This window comes from Otolemur garnettii, unplaced genomic scaffold, assembly GCF_000181295.1.
Source record: "Otolemur garnettii isolate 467f Iridium unplaced genomic scaffold, OtoGar3 scaffold00088, whole genome shotgun sequence".
Classification (NCBI taxonomy): Eukaryota; Metazoa; Chordata; class Mammalia; order Primates; family Galagidae; genus Otolemur; species Otolemur garnettii.
In genome coordinates, this window is record NW_003852483.1 from 7320903 (window position 1) to 7342624 (window position 21722).

The 21722-nt window shown below is 49.3% G+C and overlaps 1 protein-coding gene across 1 annotated transcript in view; it reads right to left on the reverse strand.

The window, feature by feature from the left end:
* Positions 1 to 21722, reverse strand: part of WNK2 (WNK lysine deficient protein kinase 2) — a 124411-nt gene that overhangs the window by 41269 nt on the left and 61420 nt on the right. Inside the window, exons 8-18 of the mRNA XM_012808350.2 lie at positions 18357 to 18556; positions 15555 to 15710; positions 14897 to 15088; positions 12562 to 13098; positions 11186 to 11482; positions 10637 to 10686; positions 9614 to 9782; positions 9429 to 9545; positions 5700 to 5870; positions 5553 to 5598; positions 4917 to 5036 (exon numbers count right to left, since the gene is read on the reverse strand). Coding sequence (XP_012663804.1) covers positions 4917 to 5036; positions 5553 to 5598; positions 5700 to 5870; positions 9429 to 9545; positions 9614 to 9782; positions 10637 to 10686; positions 11186 to 11482; positions 12562 to 13098; positions 14897 to 15088; positions 15555 to 15710; positions 18357 to 18556 — 2055 coding nt within the window. The remainder of the gene's footprint in view (positions 1 to 4916; positions 5037 to 5552; positions 5599 to 5699; positions 5871 to 9428; positions 9546 to 9613; positions 9783 to 10636; positions 10687 to 11185; positions 11483 to 12561; positions 13099 to 14896; positions 15089 to 15554; positions 15711 to 18356; positions 18557 to 21722) is intronic.

The following is a 21722-nucleotide window of genomic DNA, read 5'->3' on the forward strand; positions in this document are numbered from 1 at the left end:
AGAGTCTGCTTCCCAGGAAACCTATACTGCCTTGTTATCACTGTATGTTATTTAATGTACATAATATTTTACATGGAAAATATATTTCATTATTCTTGCACTTGGACATAAAAATTAACTCATGTAATAAAATTTGTTATTTGTTTCAATTAAAAAAAAAAACAATGTAATTAATTGAATCTGGTCCTAGAAGAGCATTTAGCCTTGTAAAAGGTACCCTAGGCTGTATCATTTTACATGTCATTTCAGCTCTAGTCCTTGAATAAGAGGATAAATTTTTTTCAATAAATAAAAGAATTCAAGTAATGTTGAAACAAACAAACAAAAATCTCCATTAGATCAAGATGGTTTATACTGTTATTTGGATCTTTTATATCCTTGCTGATTTTCTGTCTACTAGTTTTATCTATTACCATAGTTGTGGATTCATTTATTTCTGCTTTCAGTTCTGTTAGTTGAAGCTCTGTTGTTGGATTCATACACATTTAAAGCTGTTATATCTACTTAAAAAATTAACCCTTTTATAAATATATGTAATGTCTCTTTTTAATTCTGGTAATTTTATTTGCTCTGAAGTCTGTTTTGTCTGAAATTAGGATTGCCATACCAGTATTCTTTTGATTTGTGTTTGCATGTTCTAACTTTTATTATACTTTGTCTTTTAACTTTCAAGTATCATTATAAAGTGTCTAGTAGACAGCATATTCTGAGGTTGTTGTTGTTGTCCATTCCCCTAATCTGTGTCTCTTAAATGATGTGTTAAGACTGTTTACATTTAATTTGATTATTGGTATATTTAGCTCAATGTCTACCATTTTACTGTTTGTTTTAATTTGCTATTGTTTGTTTAATTTGCTAATTTGTTGTTCTTTTAACACTTTTAAAAATGTCTTTTATACCCCTTCAGTTTTTTTAGTTGTCTTTTAAAACTTTTGTTTCTCTCTTCTAGCCTTCTCTTGGTTTATTTGAATTTCTTTTCAGTGCATCTTCATTTATGTTATGATTTTGATCATATTTCATTATATGATTACTTCAGTGGTTGCTTATTCTGTGAATTCCAAAACACACACTTAACTTTTCAGTCTACTCAGATTCAGCAATTTATCACTTGGAATGTAAAACATTATAAACATATAGGTTCCTTTGCCCCCCATATCATAACTGTGTTATATATTAAATCTTTATACATTGAAAATCCCATCAGATGATGTGATTATTTTTAAATTTCAAATGTCAGACATGTTTTAAAGAACTCAAGAGAAGAATAGTCTATTACATTCACTCACATGTATATTTATTTTATTTTATTAATTTTTTTTTCTTTGAGAGTGTCTCGCTCTGGCACCCTGACTAAAGTATTGTGGCATTATAGCTCAAGCAACCTCAAACTCTGGAGCTCAAGCGATCCTCTTGCCTCCATTTCTTCCTATTTTTAGTAGAGACGGTCTCACTCTTGCTTAGGCTGGTCTTGAACTCCTGAGCTCAAGCAATCCACCCACTTCAGTTTCCCAGAGTGCTAGGATTACAGGCATGAGCCACCTTGCCCAGCCTTATTCACTCAGATATTTAGCATTTCTGTTCCTCTTCCTTCAGCCCTGATGTTCCAAGTTACCTTCTGGTATCACTTCCTTTCTGTCTGAAGATCTTCAGCAATTCTTTTAGAGCAAGTGTACAGCCTATGAATTCTCTTTGTTTTCCTTAATGAAGAATGGCTTTATTTCAGTTTTGTTGCTAAAGGACATATAGCCTAAAAACAGAACTCTGGTTTAATAGTTCTTTCAACACTTTTAAAAATGTTGTGTTGCTTCCTTCTAGACACCATGCTTTCTGATGAGAAATCTACAGCATTTGAAATTATTGTTCCCCTCTAAGTAAGGCATCATTTTTTCTGGATGCTTTCACAATTTTTTGTCTTCAGTTTTCAGCAGATTGATTATGACATGTCCTAGATATGAATTTCTTTGGGTTTAACCTATTTGGGTTTTCTTAGCTTCTTGAATCTGTAGGTTTATGTCTTTCACCAAATTTGCTAAGTTTTTAGCATTACTTCTTTGATATGCATGCTTTCTCTTTTCCTTTTGGAATTCTAATGAGGCAAATCTTAGATTTTTTGCTATTGTTCCTTAACACTCTGTTAATTTTTTTCTATCTTTTCCCCCTATTTTCCAGTTGGATAATTTCAGGCATTTTAATTTTCAGTGTTAAAATCTCCATTTTTTTGTACCTTTTGTTTCTTTGCAGATACTTTCTACTTTAACACTTGTTTCAAAAATGTTTGTGATTGCTTGTTCAGGCATATTTATAACAGCTGCTTCAAGGTTTTTGTCAGATCAACCCCCAAGATCTAAATCATCTTGTCATTGGCATTATTGGCTGTCTTTTTCCATGCAAGCCAGCAATTGTAAAATTTTTCTTTTGCCAAATTATGGATTCTATTCTCAACATTTTAAATGATATCGTGAAATCCTGGGTCTTAATTAAATCCTATGGTAAATGTTGGTATTTTTGGGTTAGCAGGCAACTGATCTGGTTAGGTTCAGACTACAAGTTGCAAACTACCTTCTACGGGCTGTGGTCATATGTCAGTTCAGTTTTTCAATGCATTTGCAGTATTAATCTGATCTGAAACAGGTGTGTGTCACTTAGGGGCCAATCTGGAATCTCAGTGGGGTTGGATCTGTCTATTCAGTCAGTTCTCAAAGTCTTTCACATGCTAATGAGGATCAGATTCATGCACACACAGTTTGAGGGTGAGCCCACAAGTTCACAAACAACTGTATGGGCTTGCTTTCCCAAGCTCCTCCTTTTCTATGCTCTCCCTGGGGCTTCCTGGTTTCCTGAGAGTCTCCTTTCTGAACTTCTAGCCAGAAACCACCCCATTTAACGACTGTGCCAGGTTGGACTAGGTGGCAAGAAGACAGAGAGAGGAAAAAAAGCAATGGGTTTTGGTTCTGTCCTCTGGAGCTCTGACTCCCCTCAACATAGAAGCAGGTTCTCTTTGCTTACAGTTTTGGCTACTGCTAGCTGTTGTCACCTCCTGCTGACCTATGGAATTGGCTAGGGGCTGGTGCAAGAGAAAGGAGAAAAGAAAAAAAATGAGGACCCCCTTTCTGGGAGCTTCAGGAGTTACCTTTCCTGCTCTGGGAGCTGGAACTTCAGAGCGTCTCCTGGAGCTCTCCTTGGCTGTATGCATCACAGTACTCATTTCTGGTCCTCTGACCACACTGAGACCAGGGGATACCAGAGGAAAATATGCTAAACTCACTGCTGGCTCAGTAGTACTTTGAATTCTGGTGTGCTTCCCTGGTCTTCCCACTGCTTATATTTTCCCAAGTTTTGAGATAGCTGTGTCATACAACTGCCCAAGACTTAGAGTAAACTTCAGTTGGGAGAAAGACTGGTGTGTGTACTACTTCATCTTACCCAGACCCAACTTTTTGCCTATATCAGATATTGTTTATACAGATCACATGAGGACTAGAATGACATTCCATCCTGTAGCAAGAATTCTCATGCACCTGCTTGAGCACATAGCACTCCAAGGTCACCATAATGAGAAGCTCTGATTTGGTTCCCTTCTCCGAAGGCCAGTCTCCTGTTTGATCCTTCTTCCTTCATTACAATGCCTCAGCAGGACTAGCCTTGGGGCCCTGGACTTTAAGTCCATGTTCTATAGCCTAGTGAAGCCGCTGAAGCATCAAAGCCCTTCAGCTACTCTTGCAGAAATGGGAGAAGTGCCCAGCGGGAAAAAAGCCCAACCTGGCTCATATCCCTTGCCTCCATCCTCCCCTGAACCATGGCCAGATAACTCTCCACTATGCTCAGACTTCAAATGCCTTCATGCGGATGATTTTTATAATTTGTCCAACATTTTTAGTCATCTTCAGTAGACTGTTAACCCAAACTGACAGATCTGTCACCTATTCTTCCCTTTTTTATAGAAAAAGAACCTTGAGTCTAAATGGTTTTCTGAAATCACTGCACAGATGAAGCCCTAATCGTACTAAAAGTTAGCTTTACTTTATAAGTTAGCTTTACGTTATAAGATGTTTTCTTGTAACCAGGTGTGTGTATATTAAAGTCCACAAGTAATACATGAACATGTTCTTATTGTAAAATGGAATCTCATGTGTAATGCTGCTTCTTCCTGATTACTCAGTCCAGGTTAAGCCCAGGCTCTTCGCCAGAGATCATCTTGTCTCAGTTTACAGCTTTGTTGGGATTTTATTATTAGCCTGACCTTTTCCCTGTGGGAACAAATCTCTAAAAGATAATAAATATCACTAGAAGCACATGATACAAAATTAAAACTGACATACAGATATTTTTCATGAATGTACCATAATGTTAGGCCAAGTTACACCATTAGTAAATTTTCCTGCCAAATGACAGAGAATTAAACCTTAAATTTGTTCATGTGACTATTTTCAGCCTTCCAACAGACCATAAAATCAGGATTTAACTGATAACCTGAAGTGCAAGCTTGCTGGCATCTACGTGAGCAGGTAAGGGTATGGATCAACGCACAGTGATCACTGTCTGTCTGGACAATTTGAGATCAGTCTCAGTGCTGACAAGGCCTTCCCCACCCTACCCTCCAAGAGAAGCTGAGCAAGCAGGGGTACATGTGCTGCAGGTGTACTCCAAAGAGAGGAGGGATGAGGAGTCACCAAATAATGGGGTAAGAAAGGGCAACAGAGCTCTTTGGCACACACCTGTGCAGCCATGAGTATTACCTGCATGGTGGAGGTAACAGGGCCGGCTCAAATCTGAATGCTGCCTTGACTTGGATAACTTGGTGGAGTGCAAGATAGGGATATGGCCTTGTAGGCTGCTCCAAGTTTTGGTGACAGCACACCAGCCAAGTGATACGCAGAAGGAGCTTGTGAGTTACCTAGTGCCCTGGCTGTTCATACCTTGGTTGGGTTCTGGCTGCAGGGAGCTTAGCGGAAGTGGGGGTGAAGATTCAGGGGCCTCAGGTGCCGGGTGCTCGGCCACTGGACAGATGATAAACCATCTCTTCCCCGTGTGCAGGACTGCAGGGCAGAACAGAAACAGTATGCAGAGTGAGCGTTCCTCCCTAGGCCAAGTGTCACAGAGGGCTCTGGGGACTCAGTTGTTTCAGATTTTCACCAGGAAGGGTGTGAGTGGGGAACCTAGTTCCTAGTTATAATCCTAAGAAGCTTCCCTCCCTGAAATGGGCAGCCCCACGCCCCTTGGTGAGAGGCTTCAATTTGCTTTTCTCTCCCACTAGAGTGTAGGGCCAGGTGGGCAGCCTGAGACTCTCAGGAGTGCCCCCAGCATCATTCATGAAGGCACAGATGCTGGTCAGCAGGTGAGGGCTCCTCAGATGGGGTGGCCATCCCCAAATGGGAAGCCCTGGTCACCACACCTCCTGCAATCCTCCCCAGTACAATGGCTGGGCCCCTGGCAATGTGCTCAGTGGAGCTTTTTAAATGCCTGCTGAGAAATAGCAAGGAGGAAAGTTAGGGAAACGGTTCTTTCCAAACACCTGTCTGCTCTGCCAAGCAGAGCCTCAGGGGCAGACTCACCATTCTGCTGATACACAGGGGCATTGGCTTGGGATTGCCGGCTTTCCTGAGTGAGGCAAAGGGACCAGAAGTCAGCCCATCAAGCTGCAGTGCCCACCTGCCTGGCCACCACTCTCACCACTTTTCACACAGACATCCCACTCTCACCTCCCCAGCGCCTAGGCCACAGGTGCCGAGGTGTGGAGGACTGGCCCCTGGGTCAGAGCCGCGGTCAGCATCTGTATCCTCGCTGAGCATGTCCTCTGCCTTGTCCATGACATCCTTCATCTGCTCAATAAACGTTTCCCGCTCGGCCTGCAGGATGAAGTCGTGCTCCACCTGCAAAGAGACACACAGCACTGCTGGTAAGGACCTTCCCTGGGTCTTTATCAGAGATTGACTGGTTTCTACCCTCACTAGGCTCCAGGGAAAGACACAATGAAGGGACACAGTCCCTGAGTCAGTGTAGGACGGGCAGAGAGGAGCGCCATGCAGCTCAAGAGAAGCAGAAAGCCTCAGGCAGGAAGAGAATGGCAACAGCTCAAGGGCAAGCCTCCTGACACAGTCCAGCCTCCTCCTCAAGGCCAGTCCAGCCATCTACAGGGCAGGTAGGTACACTGAATGGAGGGGGGCCAAGGATCGAGACTAGGAGAAGGTGGGAGGGGCCATTTGGGGCACAGGTACCCGGGCAGTTGTGAGAGACAAGGGGGTGGATTGAAGGTGAGACCTTGAGGGGACAGAAAGTACCTATAGGGACAGCAAAGCCACAGTGATATGGCCATATGGTATCTCTTGGTGTCTGTACCTCCTGCTCTACCAGCCTCAGCCTCTGGCCTTTTTGGCTGCAATCTGGCATGCAGGTAAGTATGGCCCAGTCTCCAGAAAACAGCTCTCACCATGGCAAAGGGGAGGACAGCTGGCAGGTCCCACAGTGCAGCCCAGACACCACACAGCCAGCAGCTTAGGAGGACACATCTGCAGTCCTCACCTCTCACTGTGGGCTCACACTGTGCTCCATCTGCATCTGCAGCCACTCAGGCAGATGGGACACTGTACATCTCAGAAAACCACACAAACAGCCTGTCCTCTTTCCCAGTGAGGTCCACCCTCTGACCCTTTTCTCCCACCCTCTCCAGTCACCAAGAAGCCCTGGGCCCTACATGGGGCATCCATCCCTCAGGATCCCCCCTGAGCTAGCTCCATCTGGGCCCCCAATAAGCTGGTTGCAGAGTAGAGCTTCATGACACCCCCAGACAGAGGCTAGGCATATGCTACATTGCACAATTCACCTCTTAATTTAGTGTAGTGTGTGACGTCAACATTCACTCAGAGGAGTACGACGTGGTCAAAGTTGGAGCATCCAGCTGAGATAGAGGTGCTCCTTCCAAGAACTCATGCAATGTTCCAGTTTCATGAAATTTTCACTAAATGAAACTGAACTAGAACCTCTTAGCAATTGGAAAATTGTTTTCCTGTTAGCTATGTATTTATTTTTATGCATACTGAGATTAAAATCAATGTGAACACAAAACAGAAAAACCTAAAAATATAGGGTCCACATATGACCTGGGATCAACGCCAATTAACTCCAAACCTTATCAGCTCCTCCTCCACCACAGGGGTCAGTCGGGGAGGTAGGGGGTGGGGGGACTAATCAGAACAATGACCCAAACTCCCTGTCAAATTTCTGTCACTGACAGAGCATTTAGGGATGACTTGCACCCTCAGAGGAAGACAGTCCACAGGGAAGGAGGGAGCTGGCCAAACACTCTTTTAGCTGGAGTCCCTAAAGCTTGGGTGTTGCCAGAGCCAGGGAGGGGTGGGGTAGGAGCTCAGCTGAGGCCACATGGACAGCTGCTGTTATAAACCAAATTTGCATATTTGTACCATGCTTACTTCATAAGGGTATTTTGGATGATTTGGTTTTAAAAGATGAGAGAAAAAGCAATAAATTGAGAGGAAAATCAGAGCTCTGAGTGAAAAAAAAACTCAAACTCAAAAAAAGACTCATCTGAGAAGACACCATGTTTACCAGGCCCATGACCAAATAACAGCTACATCACTTTCTGTACAGGGAGGTGCACTCGTGTATGTGTACACAAAGATACAGAATAAAACTATTGGGCAGCGCCTGTGGCTCAAGGAGTAGGCTGCCAGCCCCATATACCAGGGGTGGAGAGTTCAAGCCCGGCCCTGGCCAGAACTTAAAAAAAAAAAAAAAGAAAAGAAGAATAAAACTATTAAAAACAAGGAAATGCTGAACACACAATGCCAGCAGCGAGTGGGGCAGAATGGGAAGCTATAGCGATAGCATCGACTACCTGCATGGCAGCCAGAGGCTGAGTGATAACCTCATAGTCATTTCGCTTTATTATTATACTTCATAATATATGAATGTATATGGATAGGGTAACATGAGATACGTGGCAGAAGAGTAAAGTGAGAGAAGAGAGGTTCTACAGTTTCAGTGGCCGGCGCAGGCCTTGTGTTTGCTCCCACTGTGCCTGAGGAACCAGCCCCTCCCTGACCGTAGTCAGGTGCCTCAGACTCTCCCCTCAAAGTGGCCCCATCCAGTCTTCAGCCTAACCCAGCTGTAGCAGAAACCCTGCTAAGTAAGTGTGGTGAGAATCCACAGCTTCCACATCTGACCAAATGCCTCAGCCCCACCCTTGAGGTCCAAGCCTCTGACCTGCCCTCAGCACGGATTCTGGTAAGGGGGTTTGCCAGAATCACCTAACCTGATGTCTCTCTGCTCTGAGCTGTTTTCCACTCACCAGGCCCATACCCTGCTCCTTGGCTATAAACTGGCACCTATCTCTGCTACCTTTGGAGTTTAGTCCATCCTCTCTCTCCCATTGCCACAGTCCTGAAAAAAGTCTTCCGGACCATTTAAACAAGTATTAGAATAATTTCTTCTTTAATGCTATACTGTGCTCTGGGGCTGGGCTCCAGGAGAGGTTTGTCCAAGGTGCCTCCGCAGAGCAGATGCTAAGGCACAGACCTGCCCCAGCAGAAAGCCTGCATCAGGATTTAAGGAAGCCATGGCAGGGGTAGCTGGGAGGACACAGTCCAAGGCGGCAGCAGCCACTAGGCTTGTGAAGCAATTCACGTCACTGAATTAAATTACATTTAATACTCTGTTCCTCAGTCATGCTAGCCCCACTCTGGGTACTCAGTAGCCATCTGAGGTAGGGGGCTACAGCACTGGCCAGCACTGCTGGCAGCTTCTTTAGAACCCAGCTTCTTAGGCTTCCTAAACTTTACTCAAGCATGAAGATCCTCCTGTGAGGTAATTACAGATGGGCCAGTAAGTTTGGGGAACACAAGTGCACCCTTTTCTCCAATTTCTTCATGTGCTTTTAACTAGATACTTTCTGAAGGCATGAGACCCTCACTCTTAGCCTGGACTCAGGTGCTGGGGACATGGTAGGATCCCCAGGGAGTGTGGGTGAGGTGTCATGGACTTGGGGTAGTATGCACCATTGGGGAGGAGTGGCTCTGAGCAGAGGAATAGACAGCTGGATGCGGGGCACAGGGACAGGGCTCAGATCCTGCAGCCTGGCTCTAAGCAAAGACAAAGACCACAGGACATGAGACTTTGGAGACGCAGCTTCTTTTTGCTCACTCAAATGACCGACTCACAAAGCCCCTTATTTCACTCCAAGCAGCAGGCTAAGGTTCTCCAGAACCCCTTAGGAGACACCATCTTGGGGAGGTTATGAACATATGCTTCAAGCTGACCTCCCCAACCCAAGGGGTCTTGCTGAGTGTGGGGAGGAGCAAACGGAGCCAAAGGTGCAAGGAGTCAGTGCTTACTGTTGACAACCCCTGGGCCAACCAGCACCACACACATGTGAGGACACAGGGAGTTGGCATGCCACCTGGACCCAGCCTCACCATATATGTGGCAATCTCGTCAGGCGCGTCCCCATCCAAATCGAACTTGAAGGTCACCATCTTGTGGTTGTGCGTCTCCAGCTGACACTCCACCATCTTGTCTCCTGTGTTGCACACCTGCAGGCACCAGCATGGTCAGACCACGGAGGACACTGTACCGTGCATCCAGTGCCCCAGCCACTCACATTCAGGATGGTCAGCCGGGGCCGGCTGGCCCTCTCCTGCCGGGACCGAGCGCGTGTAGACCTGCGGTGGTGCTTCCGGGCAGCCCTGCCCTCCAGCCTGCCCCCTCCAAAGGTGCCTTCACAGCTGTCACTCAGCTCTTTTCCAGAAGTGACGTCAGAACCTCCATAGCTGAGTGAAAACCAAGAATGTTAATGGACCAACACACTGGCTATGGCTAGAAAGCTTGGCTTCTGCAGAAAACAGCCCAGGGGACTTAAAACCTCCAAGGCCCAAAAGGGTAACCTGCAGAGGCAGTGGCCGCTCTGACCAGGACCCCAAGCCTACTTCAGGGCCTATGCCCTTTCACCTCCCTGCGGTGCCCAGGTGGCACAGGGCCAGGGGAGGAGCAAGGGTTTCCCAGCTACTGGCTGTGTGACCTTGCTCCTGGGAGTCCCCTGCCCTGTGAATCAGCCCTATGCCTCAGTTTCCCCATCTGTACAATAGCAATAGAAACACACCAGCTACTTAGGGCTGTTGTGTGGACTGGAGCAGAGTACCAAAACCTGAGCACACACACTGCCCAGTACTCCAGGGAGTAAGACAAATGATCATTACCAGTGATCACCCTGGTAGGGACACCTGAACACATGGCCACAGCAGAGAGGGCAAGAGACCCAGGGTCTGGGCTGGACTCAGTCCTGCACCCAGGGGCCACCCTCCCAGCCCTGAGTGCTGCCAACCCTCCACCCACAGCCTCTCCCAGCTCCTCAGCACTGCAGACCAGCGCCAGACCCAGAACTCAGACCCAGAGAACAGCCTGCAGCCTCTAACACTCAGATTTCAACAATGGCTAACAAGATCAAAAATGAGGCGCCTGAGACTCCACTGGGTCAAGTTTGAGAGGGGGTGATTCCTATTCAAAACCCGGACAGCATCAGACAAATCAGAGCAGGCTCCACATGAAGTATGGCAGGGCCATGCTGAGTCAGCATCTAGGTGTGTACCCCATTTGCATCCCTGAGGGTGAGGCTTGGCCATAGTACCTCTCACAGCTCTGCGGGAGGCTGGGCGGCTTGTCCTGTGGGGCCTGCTCCTGAAATAAAAACCCAGAGAAAAGAGAACAGATCGTTCTGGTTCCTGCAGTTCCTCCCCCACCTTGGCCCAGCCGATACCCACTGCCCTCCAACTACAGCCCGGGGGGCAGGCAAACGGAAGAGGGTGGGCATGGAGGTTTTTATCTGGTGGAGAAGCTTGGGACCAAGTAGATTCCAGAAGCTGGGGGCCACTGACTTCCTAAATGTGTTAACCCACTTTAATCATCCCTCAAAGAGGACACACTGCTTCTGTAAAAGATTTTCAAAGGTTTTTGTATCCTGTTCAAATGAAAGCAGCCTGCAAAATCATCTATAAAAATCACACCCTCCCCCTTGATGTGGGTTTACAGAAGGTGTGAAATCTAGAGAGAGAGATGAGAAGAGGCCCCATGTGGTTGTCCCAAAGTTAAGTGTCCTTGACCTCTAGCACCAAGACCCAAGGTCCCTAGGTGGCTGCAATGCTGGGACACAGGAGTGGACAGGGAATAGGACACACACCTCTTGAGCTGGTTCCACTGTTAGCTGGACGGCTGGGCAGGGGCTGGCCATCACAGGCCCACCAGGCAATGGTGGGTTTGCCGGTGGCAGAAGTGTGGCAGTCTGGGCAGGCACACTCTGAGCAGCTGCCACCACTGTGGGGGCCAGAGAGCTAGGGAACTGAGGCAGAACCTCAGGAGCGGCAGGTAGCAGCACGTCCGGCAGAGGCGGGGAGAGGACAGCAGCTGGCGGCACAGGCACAGAGGGGACTTGAGCGGCAACATCCACAGCATAGGGAGGCGGGTGGCCAAGCAGGACCTGGGGGAACAGGGGACAGGGTGGAAGTCGGCCACCAGCATCGCCTTTGCTTAGGGGGTTGGGGCTGTGCCCAGGAATGTCAGCAAAAACAAAGGGGAAAGACAACAAGGATGTCCCTCTCCAAGTACAGATCCCTCTGAAAATAAGACAGCAAGAAGTAACAGCCAGAAGTGATGTCTCAGAACACAGGGTCTCCAGACTGGATTTGGCACAAACTGGGCTGGGGGCACCTGGCACCCAGGGATGCTCTACCCCTGGCCTCTCCACAGAGTCTGTGTCAGGTGATTTACTGAAGGGCCTGGGGCTTGAAAGGCAGGGGTATGCCTTGGCCACAGAGTTGAGCGGCTCAGAGCCAGGATGGGGCCAGGTTAGGGGGGCAGGAAAGGAACTCCCAACTGTGAGGGCACCTAGGCGAGGCATGCTCAGGTAGGGGTATGCCCAGATGAGGGGCTCCCAGGTGAGAAGGCTCTCATACTAGTTCCTACCATCACTTGAGTTTTAACAAAATAGCAGAGCATGAGTGGGCTGCTCAGTGTGTGGAGCCCCACGGGAAGGCCTCCCACCAGCAGACATGTGTTCCATGTCCCACGGTATCCCTTCATAGTCAGCCAGTGAGCTGCTATAGGGGTCTCCACCTGACACCATGACAGGGTCCCTTGGTCCTGCCACAACCCCACTTCCAGCCAGACCGGCCTTGGGTGAGGACAGGTGAGTAGACGCTGGGCCTGCCAGGTACACTGTGCCATGAGATCAGGGGCTACCAGCCACGAGGAAGGGAGGAGCTGTGGACTCTACCAGCCACCACTTCCCAAGGCTCATGGCCTATGTGGGATATAGGCCCCATGCTGGCATCAGCCTCTATCTCCCTCAGCCTCGAACACATCTCCTTCCAAAAGGGGCAAGAACAGGGTGCCAACTTGCCCAGCCTGAGCTGCCTCTCTGTCACAATGCCAGGGGAGTGCAGGCCTATGGAAGACTAAGAGAGAACAGATCTGCCAAGAGAACAGATCCATTGCATCTTTGGGACCTAAGTGTCCCCCAGTGCCAGGAGGATAGATCACTGTCCCGAAGGGGATTACCTGGCTCCCCGGCACAGCAGCTGGAGTGGCTGGCTCGGGAAGGTGCACGCTGGGCTGGAGGGGCTCAGGATGCATAGGGGGTGCTGGCTGTGGCGGGATGGCCCGCACACTCTGCGCAGCATGGTGAGGGGAGGGCGGGACATCACCGGGTACAATCTGCGGGAAGGCTGCCGGGTACACGGGCTGGGCCGGGAGCTGGGCCACCGCAGGGTGAATGGACAGGGCAGTCACGCCCGGTGGGGCCACGGCTAGCAGGGGGATGGTGGCTGATGCATTTGGCACGATGGTCTGGCAGGGCATGGCCAGGGGTGCCCCGGCAGGGTGGGGCAGCTTGACGGCCTGCAGAGGCAGGGCTGGGGATGAGGGAGGCAGGGGGCCAGCGAGGCTCGGCAAGATCACAGCTGGAGAGAAATACTGAGGAGGTGGCACAGGTGTCACAGGGGGCACGTTCGCGGCTGGCAGGTCAGGGAGGGCTGGAGGGAGGCCGTCAATTCCCGCCAGGGGTGTAATGGGGGGCACAACGGGAACTGGAGGCATCTGAAAGAAACACAGGAGCAAGTCAGTATGGCCCCCCAAGGGGTCCTTGCCCACAACACCTGCATGCGAGGACAGCCACAGTCAGCAGGATTTTTCTATCTAAGACACCTTTGTGTACCTGCCGTTGAAGGGAACCCAAGTGGAAATCAAAACAAAACCCCCCAGAGTGTGACTTTTTTTTTTGCAGTTTATGGCTGGGGCTGGGTTTGAACCTGCCACCTCTGGTATTTGGAGCCCAGTGCCCTACTCCTTTGAGCCACAGGCACCACCCAGTGTGATTTTTTAAATAGAACAGGAAGTCAACAGCCTGGAAATGACCTACTGGAGGTCACCCTCAGCTTCAGCACCAAGAGGCTGCCCCTTCGTCCACACCTACCTGACAGGCTATGCTGGGGTCTCTGGGGGAGTCAGGGCAGCACAAATACTGAAAGGCCATAGTGGTGACCACAGGTCACAGAGAAGTGACTTCAAAGCTTTGGATCATTTTCATGTGAAAGAGCTGCTGGAGTCACCAGCCTGGCCCCAAACATCTGAAATGACGTCAGCCTGATCCCCCCAACCTATACAAATTCACGTTGAAACTGAACTCCCAGGAGGAGTCTTGGTGAAGGCAAATCTTCAAGGCCCCCTTAGTTGGCTGAGGCAACACCTTTATCCTGTCCAGCCTCCCTGAAGCAGAACCCCCTGAACACCCTTCTACGTTCTCTCAGTGATACATGTACCTCCTGGAGATGGCGGACATAGGACCTGGTGGATTTAGCACCTCTCTAGCACATGCCCTGAGCACCACCTAACGTACTCCTCCGAGTGATTACCAGGCAGCAAAAATGCCCACATCGACTTCCATTTGAAAGAAAACTAAATAAACACCACAGCCACCATGAACAGAATGATTTAAGCAGATTCTTAAGCTGGATCTAACTTGTGATAAGGACAGGGACCAGGCAGCAGGTGGGATGACACAAAAGAGTCTTCCAGATGGGGCCTATAGGAACTGTCATCCTCAGAGTGAAGCACACCTCTTGTGCCACCACTGAGATAGCAGCCCGTCCCCGTCATGGAAGGCTTCTAAATATCTATGGTCCTTAAAGCCAATCGCCTGGGCTGACCCTAGCTACATTCTACATCAGTTACGTACAGTCCGGTGTCACTAGCTATAGACAGTGTCCCCCCAAAAAGCCCACAGAGGTTGCTTCAGTTGAACCTCCATGGCTAGGCTTCCCTGCAGTCTATCAGCAGTGTCACCAGCTAGCTGCTGGGCCTCTAAAGGACCACATTCAGATGAGCAGTCACCTAGAACTAACCTGCCTGCTCTCTGTGCCATCTTAGCAGCCACTCTGTAATTCCTGTCTCTGGCCTTGGATGTACCTAGAACTGACACTGAGGGCAGACAGGCATGCCAATGGGTGGCTGCCAGGTGACAGGGTGTTACATCACCCCACCCTCCCTAGGGGAACCCATCTGATGCCCATAGCCCAGGCATCACGGACTGGAAGGACCAAGAATGGCCCATAAGTTTGGGAAAGAAACTGAAGCTGAAGGGCAGGAGAGAGGAGCCAGGCTAGCTGTGAAGAGAAACTATCACCATGCTCACCACAGTGGCCCACTGTGCTAGTACCCAGAATGGTTCTGACGCACGTGATGATGCGTAAACTCCATGCTGCCCAGCCTGACTCCCAGCTCAGCCTTCACCTCAGGTCATAGGTCACATGCAGACAAGCACTCATGGGTGCCCTGGGGCACTGGCCAGGGCCTGGCAAACTAAAGGCACCAACAGCAGCTGTTGGCAGGGAAGTACCTGTGGTGGGACTGGAGTGATTGGCTGCAAGGGCGCCTGCGGCATCTGGAGGGGCTTCAACTGAGTGGGAGCCACCACCTGGGAGGTCGGAGCCAGATACGGAGGCATGTGGGGGGGCACCGGCTGCAGGGGTCCCACAGGCTGTGGGGCCAGGACCTGTGACAGGGGTGTCGGCTGGGCCAGTGGAGGTGGCTGGAGGGAGAGAAGGAGCTCCCTTTAGACCCCTGATGTGCCAAGAGTTGGGTGTACCCCACATGCCCAGATACACCAACACACACTCTCACACATGCACACACTTGTATACACATGCATAGCCTCATACACACTCACTTGTGCACACACTCCCATAGTCTCACATATGCACATACAGACCCTCAAACTGCAGCCAGTCTGGAGCCAGGACAAGGTAGACCTTGCAGAAATGTTCCAAGTGATTAAAGCCTTCCATGTGCAGGGCCCATGAATCTCTCTCTCTAACACACACACACGAGAGCCTCCTCTACCCCCATCCAAACTGCAGGCCCAGGGGGAACTATAGAGGACGAGAGCCAAGGGGCCATGGGAGGTACTCACAGACCTGGGCCCCAGGGCTAGCAGAGCTGAGCACCCACCAAGAGGGACAGGCAGTCACAGCCACAGCTACAGCCACACAACTCACCTGCTGGCCAGGGGCTGCTGGTTGGCTTGGACCTGTGAGTACAGGGGCACTGGGCGGTGGCAGCACAGGGGTAAAGCTCATCACCGGCTCTGGGAAATGCTGCGGAAGAACTGGAGGGCAGGCAGGGGTAGGGACAGAGCCCACTGCCAGGCCAGGCTGCAGAGAGCACAGGGCCATACTCAGAGGCTGTCCTGGGCCCACCGGGGCTATGCTCCTGGCTAGCGACCTCTTTACCAGGATAATGATGTGTGGCCCCTGTGGTGTCATTCATGACAGTGAAAGGCCTCAAACAGCCACAGTCTGGCACATCAACCCCACTGAATATAAGGCAACAGTAAAAAGGGGTCATTACAGAGGCTTTGCAGAACTGTGGAGAAAGAACTGTTAGCACAGGGTGAGTTGAGAAAGGCCCAACACTATAGAGATGCAGACAGCAAAACCAGCACAGTAAGTGCTCAGCAGTGCTGGGGTCCTCCATGACCTCAGCTCGCAGTTTAGATGGGGATAGCGGAGGCTCTCATGTGTATATATGTGTGTGTCATGACAAAGAGAGAGAGAAATGGGCCTCACAGATGGGATGTGACCCCCAGGCAGCAGCAGTGTGAACACAAGCCACAAAAGAATCAGAAATCTGAACATTGAGATAACAGATGCATTAAGGAATTGCTGCTAATTTATTAATTCTGTTGGTGTAACAATGATGCTGAAAAAAATAATGACACTGAGCTCTGTTCTAAGAATTCTTTCTGTGCAGAGATAGAGGCTGAAATTTTATGGGCAAAATGTCTTGCTGTCTGGGATTTGCTTCAAAACAAGGGGAACCTGAGGAGCAGGCAGGCTGTAAAGGAAACAAGTCTGAATGTGGGTCCCTGACTTTGAAGCTAGGTTCCTGGGTCTTGTCCCCTACCACAGACCATTCTTTCCCTGGGGTGAGGGTGGGGTTGTCTCTGGATCATGTAAGCAACGGTGATTCTCAAAGCTATCATTGCTTACTTGTCTTTCAAAGTTGAAGTCAGTGCTTTAGGAAAAGCAGCTTGGGGTGAAGACAAGTGAGTCTGGGATGGAGCTGTGCTCCTGGATCTACCTGAAGCCACAGGGTGGAATGAGTAGGCCCAACCGGGCTAGATCATCCATTCACCAGCTGGGAACTTCAGCAGGGTCTAAGAGCCTCAGAGCCATGGCCTCGGCCCCGTGCTCCAGAGGCCCCTACTGTTGCTGCCTATCTGTTCTCTTCCTTTACTGAGCCCCGGTGGCATGTCACCACAGCAACCTCTTCCCAGGAGAGGCACAAGGCAGGCCATCACACAGTCACCTGGGACTCCCATCCAGGCCCTAGTCTTTCTGTCTAATGTGTCTCTGCATTACTAGGCAGGGAGATGGGAGAAAGAGCTTGGGCTTCCAGTCCACAGTGGCTGCCCTTGTGACCAACTTGCTCGGGCCTCTTGGTTTATACCCTGACTGTGGGCTTATACACTAACTCAGGCCTCCTGGCGTATACACTGACTTTAGGCTTATACACTGACTTGGGCCTCTTGGCTTATACACTGACTTGTGGGCCACCAAGGCCACAAGAGAAGGACTCAGCCCGGGGGAACCAAGGCAGAGAGTGCATCATACAGAACAGGGAAGCCCTATTCTGGCTCAGCCGCAGCTTGGGTGATCCTCAAAGCGAAGAACAACCACTCTAGAGTAGCAAGTAGCCTATTTTTAAGGGAGTTCTTTCCACCACTTAAAATCACATTTTGTAAAATGAACAAAACAGCAAATGCAAATAGCAAATGAGTCCTGGGGAACTGGTCAGCATAGGCAGACTCGGCAAATGGCTTCAACTGCTTTTCCAAAGGGACTTTCTGGGTCCTTCTGACAGCCCATCCCTGCATGAACAGAAGGGGAAAGGGAAAGTCCACAGCCCGCACTGAGAGTCCAGAGCCAGCACTGAGAGTCCAGAGCCAGCACTGGAGGGGTGCAGCAGGGCACCCAGTAGGACAGTGGTGGCCAGAATGGCCCAAGTGCCCATAATCAGCCAGAAGATGGTCACAGCACTGAAAGTAAGACTGGTAGAACCAAAGCCCCAGACTTATGGGGTCCACTTATGGCCTACTCCATAAGTCACCCTCTGAGGACCCTGCACCGCTGCCTAGGTTCACAGGCAACTCTTCTGTGGCTATGGGGACTTGGACTGGGAAGGAAGTGAGTGTTTTACCTTCTTCGGTGTTTAAAAAAAATTAAAATAAAAAATCCACTCATCTTTATCTTCCCCAGACCTTAGGAATCATCTCAAGTGTGCAGTCATGGCCAGAGGCTCCATGGCTCATGCTTCCCAAACAGGCTTCCAGACAGCGCCCCCCACATCCCGCCACAGCCTCCTCGCTTTGACTTTAACGGCTGCACAATATCCAGGGGAGAAGTGCCAGGAGCTGCTGGACCTGTCCTCAGTGGGCCGGACAGTGACATGGGGCTCAGGTTTCATTACTACAACTGATGCTTTTCTGTGATCTTTGGAACAGTCTGAGGTAACATCTCAGGCCCAGGGCACAGATGCTGGGAGGCATGCTGTGGCTGCGTGTTGTCACTGTGAGTATGAGGGCCTGCCCTGGGACAGGGCTGGGTCAGCACTGTCACAGCATCTCAAGCTCTGGGGGTCCCTAGGGTCTGTTTCCCAACAGTGTGTCGTTCTATCTGCCAGGACTTTTCTGTGGCCAGAGACTGACACAGTGCTACACACTCGGAACGGCCCATTGCAGGGGCTCTGGAGCCCTAGTCCCCTCAGACTGGGTCATGGGGGAAGGGGCACTGACTCACCGTGGCTGTGGGCTGCTGGTAGGCCCCCAGCGAGGGCAGGCTCTGGGGCAGGCCAGGCCCCTCACTCACAGGGGGGCTGCATACACACTGGGCCTGGGGGGGCACTGCGTCCACGAGGGAGCCCAGCACTACGCTCTGCTGGCTACTCTGCGAGTCCGAGTACACCGTGGAGCCCTGGCCGCTGTCAAAGGTGCTGTCCGCTGGGGAGGACAAAAGGAGGACTTAGAGCAGACATCTCTAATAAGCAAACGTTGGCTCATCTGCACATTTTCCTCTGCAAAACAAAGCCTTGGCTGTTTTTCCAGATCACACAAATGATACATGTATGTGGTTTAAACACTTAACTGCTATAGAAAGGTACAGGGGGCTGTGACTGTGTGCCTACCCTGACAGAGCTGACACCTGGTCAGCAAGATACCAGGGCAGATCCATCTTGCCAACCCTCCCAGGAAGCAGGCGCAGTTGTCCCCTTTGTTTACAGGGGACATGCATGCTGTCCAGCAAGGCCTGGATAGTAAGCATCATTCCAGCTCTTAAAAGCCTGAAGAGACCTGGGAGGCCGCTGAAGTGCTCAAGTTAAGAAAAAGTTGAAAGTCTTGCTCTGTTACCCAGGCTAGAGTGCCATAGTGGTCAGCCTTACTCACAGCAACCTCAAACTCCTGAGTTCAAGTGATCCTCCTGCCTCAGTCTCCAGGGGAGCTGGGACTACAGGTGTGCCCACCACCATGCCCGGTTAGTTTTTCTATTTTTTATTTTTTCAGTAGAGATGGGATCTCGCTTTGCTCAGGATGGTCTCAAACTCCTGAGCTCAAGTAATCCTCCCACCTTGGTCTCCCAGAGTGCTAGGATTACAGGTGTGAGCCACCATGCCCAGCCAACAGTTGCTATCTTAACTGTGAAGGAATAATCACTCATGTTTTATAAGGGGCGAGGGTGTCTCAGGACCCTAACTCCCTTCGCACACAGTGGCAGAGGGCCTGAACTGAGAAGATCAGGGTCACAGGACCAGGTCTAACTTGACTGGAAAATGGAACCACTTGACTGGTGGATGGAAAAGGTCCTTCACCCCTACCCTCAAGTCCCCTGAGAGACCTTGAGAGGCACAAGCACCTGGTGTGTATGGGGACATCAAAGAAGGGGTGGCACCAAGTGTCCATGGGCCAAGGCTCTCTAGAGGCTGGCCTTGCATGGGTCAGGCCAGCCTGGCCCCATTGAACCCATGGGGGTGAAGATAGAAACCCCACAGCCCACAGGCTTGTCTCACCAAGATGTGCCTGGGAATGCCTTCGCCTGCACGGCCAGGCCAATAGAGAGGAGAAAATAACAAGCTGTTTGAAATGGCACTTTAGGTTTACTGGCTTCTAGGTTCCAAAAACTACAGAAAAATTGGGCCTTGCCACCTACAAATACCAAACTATTTTCACAAGAGGCTGTATTGTGTCCATTTATAATTTACACAAAGTAAAGGGGAAATCTTGTTGGTTTCATGTTAAGACAATTTTTCCCAGGGACTGATTAGAACTTATGTTAACCCAGGAAGACATAAGGAATGCTGAGGTCTAATTGTGCAAAACCAATTAGACACGCAGCTCTGATTTTTAATGAGCTGACAGGTCATTAAAGTGGTCATTTCCACTTACAGAGAGGGCAAGAGGGAGGGTGGGAAAGAAAACGTGCACAGACCTGACAAGTTTCAAGTAGAGCAAGTCTAACCATATGTGTTATAGCAAATGTAGTCATTTTTGTTAAAAATTTTAGAAATCATCACTGAACCTAATAACGAACTGTGCAATTGCTTAAATAGAGTTGGGGAAGCCCCCTCTGAACCTGATCAGGATGGTTGGTGGGCAAGTGTGAGGTCGCATCTTGCAATACACAAATGTATGTCTGCCTGGCAATCTCGTTCCATGGACCAGGTCCTTCCCACCTTCCATGCATGCTATCTGCATCTCCACCAATTCACCTCAGGAAGCACAGCATGGGCTGCCACCCCTGGGCATCCTGCACCAGATGGAAGAGTGAGGACAGGCCTCCTCTCTTCTGACCCAGAACAGACCAGGACAAGGTGCAGAAAAGCACTAGTTGAGGGGCAACTAAACACTGGAGTAGAGGGGGATACAGAAGTGTGTGTATCCGTGTGCACATGTGTGCCTCTGGATGTGTGTGCATGTACATGTGCATGCCTCAGTGCACACAGGTGTGAGTATGTGCTCACATGTATATGTGCATGCATGTGTGCATGTGAGTGGGTGGTGTCCATGTATGCACATAGGTGTGGGGTATACAGATGTCTGTGTGTTTGTGTACATGCACATGTCCACATGTGTGAGTGTGTAGGTGGGCCTGTAGACTTGTGTATGTTCGTATATGTTAGTATATGGTGGGCTACATGTGTAGATTATCCCCAGACAGACAATTAAGAGACTGGTAGCATTTGTTGCCTGTAGGAAGGACAATTAAATGGCTTGCTATATATCCTCTTAGACTTTCTGAATTTTATACCATGTGACTTTTACCTATTTTCAAGAAATGTCAATAAACATAAAAGCCTTTTTGAGCCCCTGCTCAAAAGCTATGGCCCCTGCACGAGACAGCCTGGAGGCATCCAATGCAGAAAGAGACCTGCACCCAAACTGAACTCATCAGTTGATCCATCTGATCTTCTCACAGTGGATCAAACCTGAATTACAACTTCTGATCACAGGGGAACACATTTCCAGATCTCAAACTATGTCTCCTCAAACTACAACAAAAGGTGAGTTTTAAATTCCCATCCTAGAAATTGTTTAACGCACATTTACAATTTTAAAGTATTTAGTGCTGTGTCAAACATGGAAAATTTTTTCCTATAAAAAGTTTGTGCTCTTTAATTTTTCAGATTTATCAGAAAATAAATGGAGCAATAAGGTACTAATTTTGTTCTCTCAAGCAAACCTGAGCAGGTTTGAGTGAAATAAATAGTAGGCAAACTATCTCAAAGTGATGACTGCCTGTGTGAATTTAAATAGCCTACTCTGAAGAACTAGCTATTTTAATGACAAATGAAGGATGTGCATATTAAATAAATTAAACAGACTATTTCAGTCTTTCCACATGAACTGCCTGAAATACTGGCCCCAGCAGGTCCCTCCGCTCTGTAATGCTACTCCATGCATATTCACAGAACAGACAAAGCCGTGGCTCTCTGTCCTCAGCTCGCTGATGAACTTTAGGACACCAAGGGCAAAGACAGGACACTGCTGCCTATCATGTGCAGAAGATACGAGATTCTCTCCAATGGTCTTAGACGAAACCACATTCAAAGTGATTCCCACCAATTCATTAGTATCACCCCTTTAAAACGTACAAAAGGTCTCAGAGAGGAGG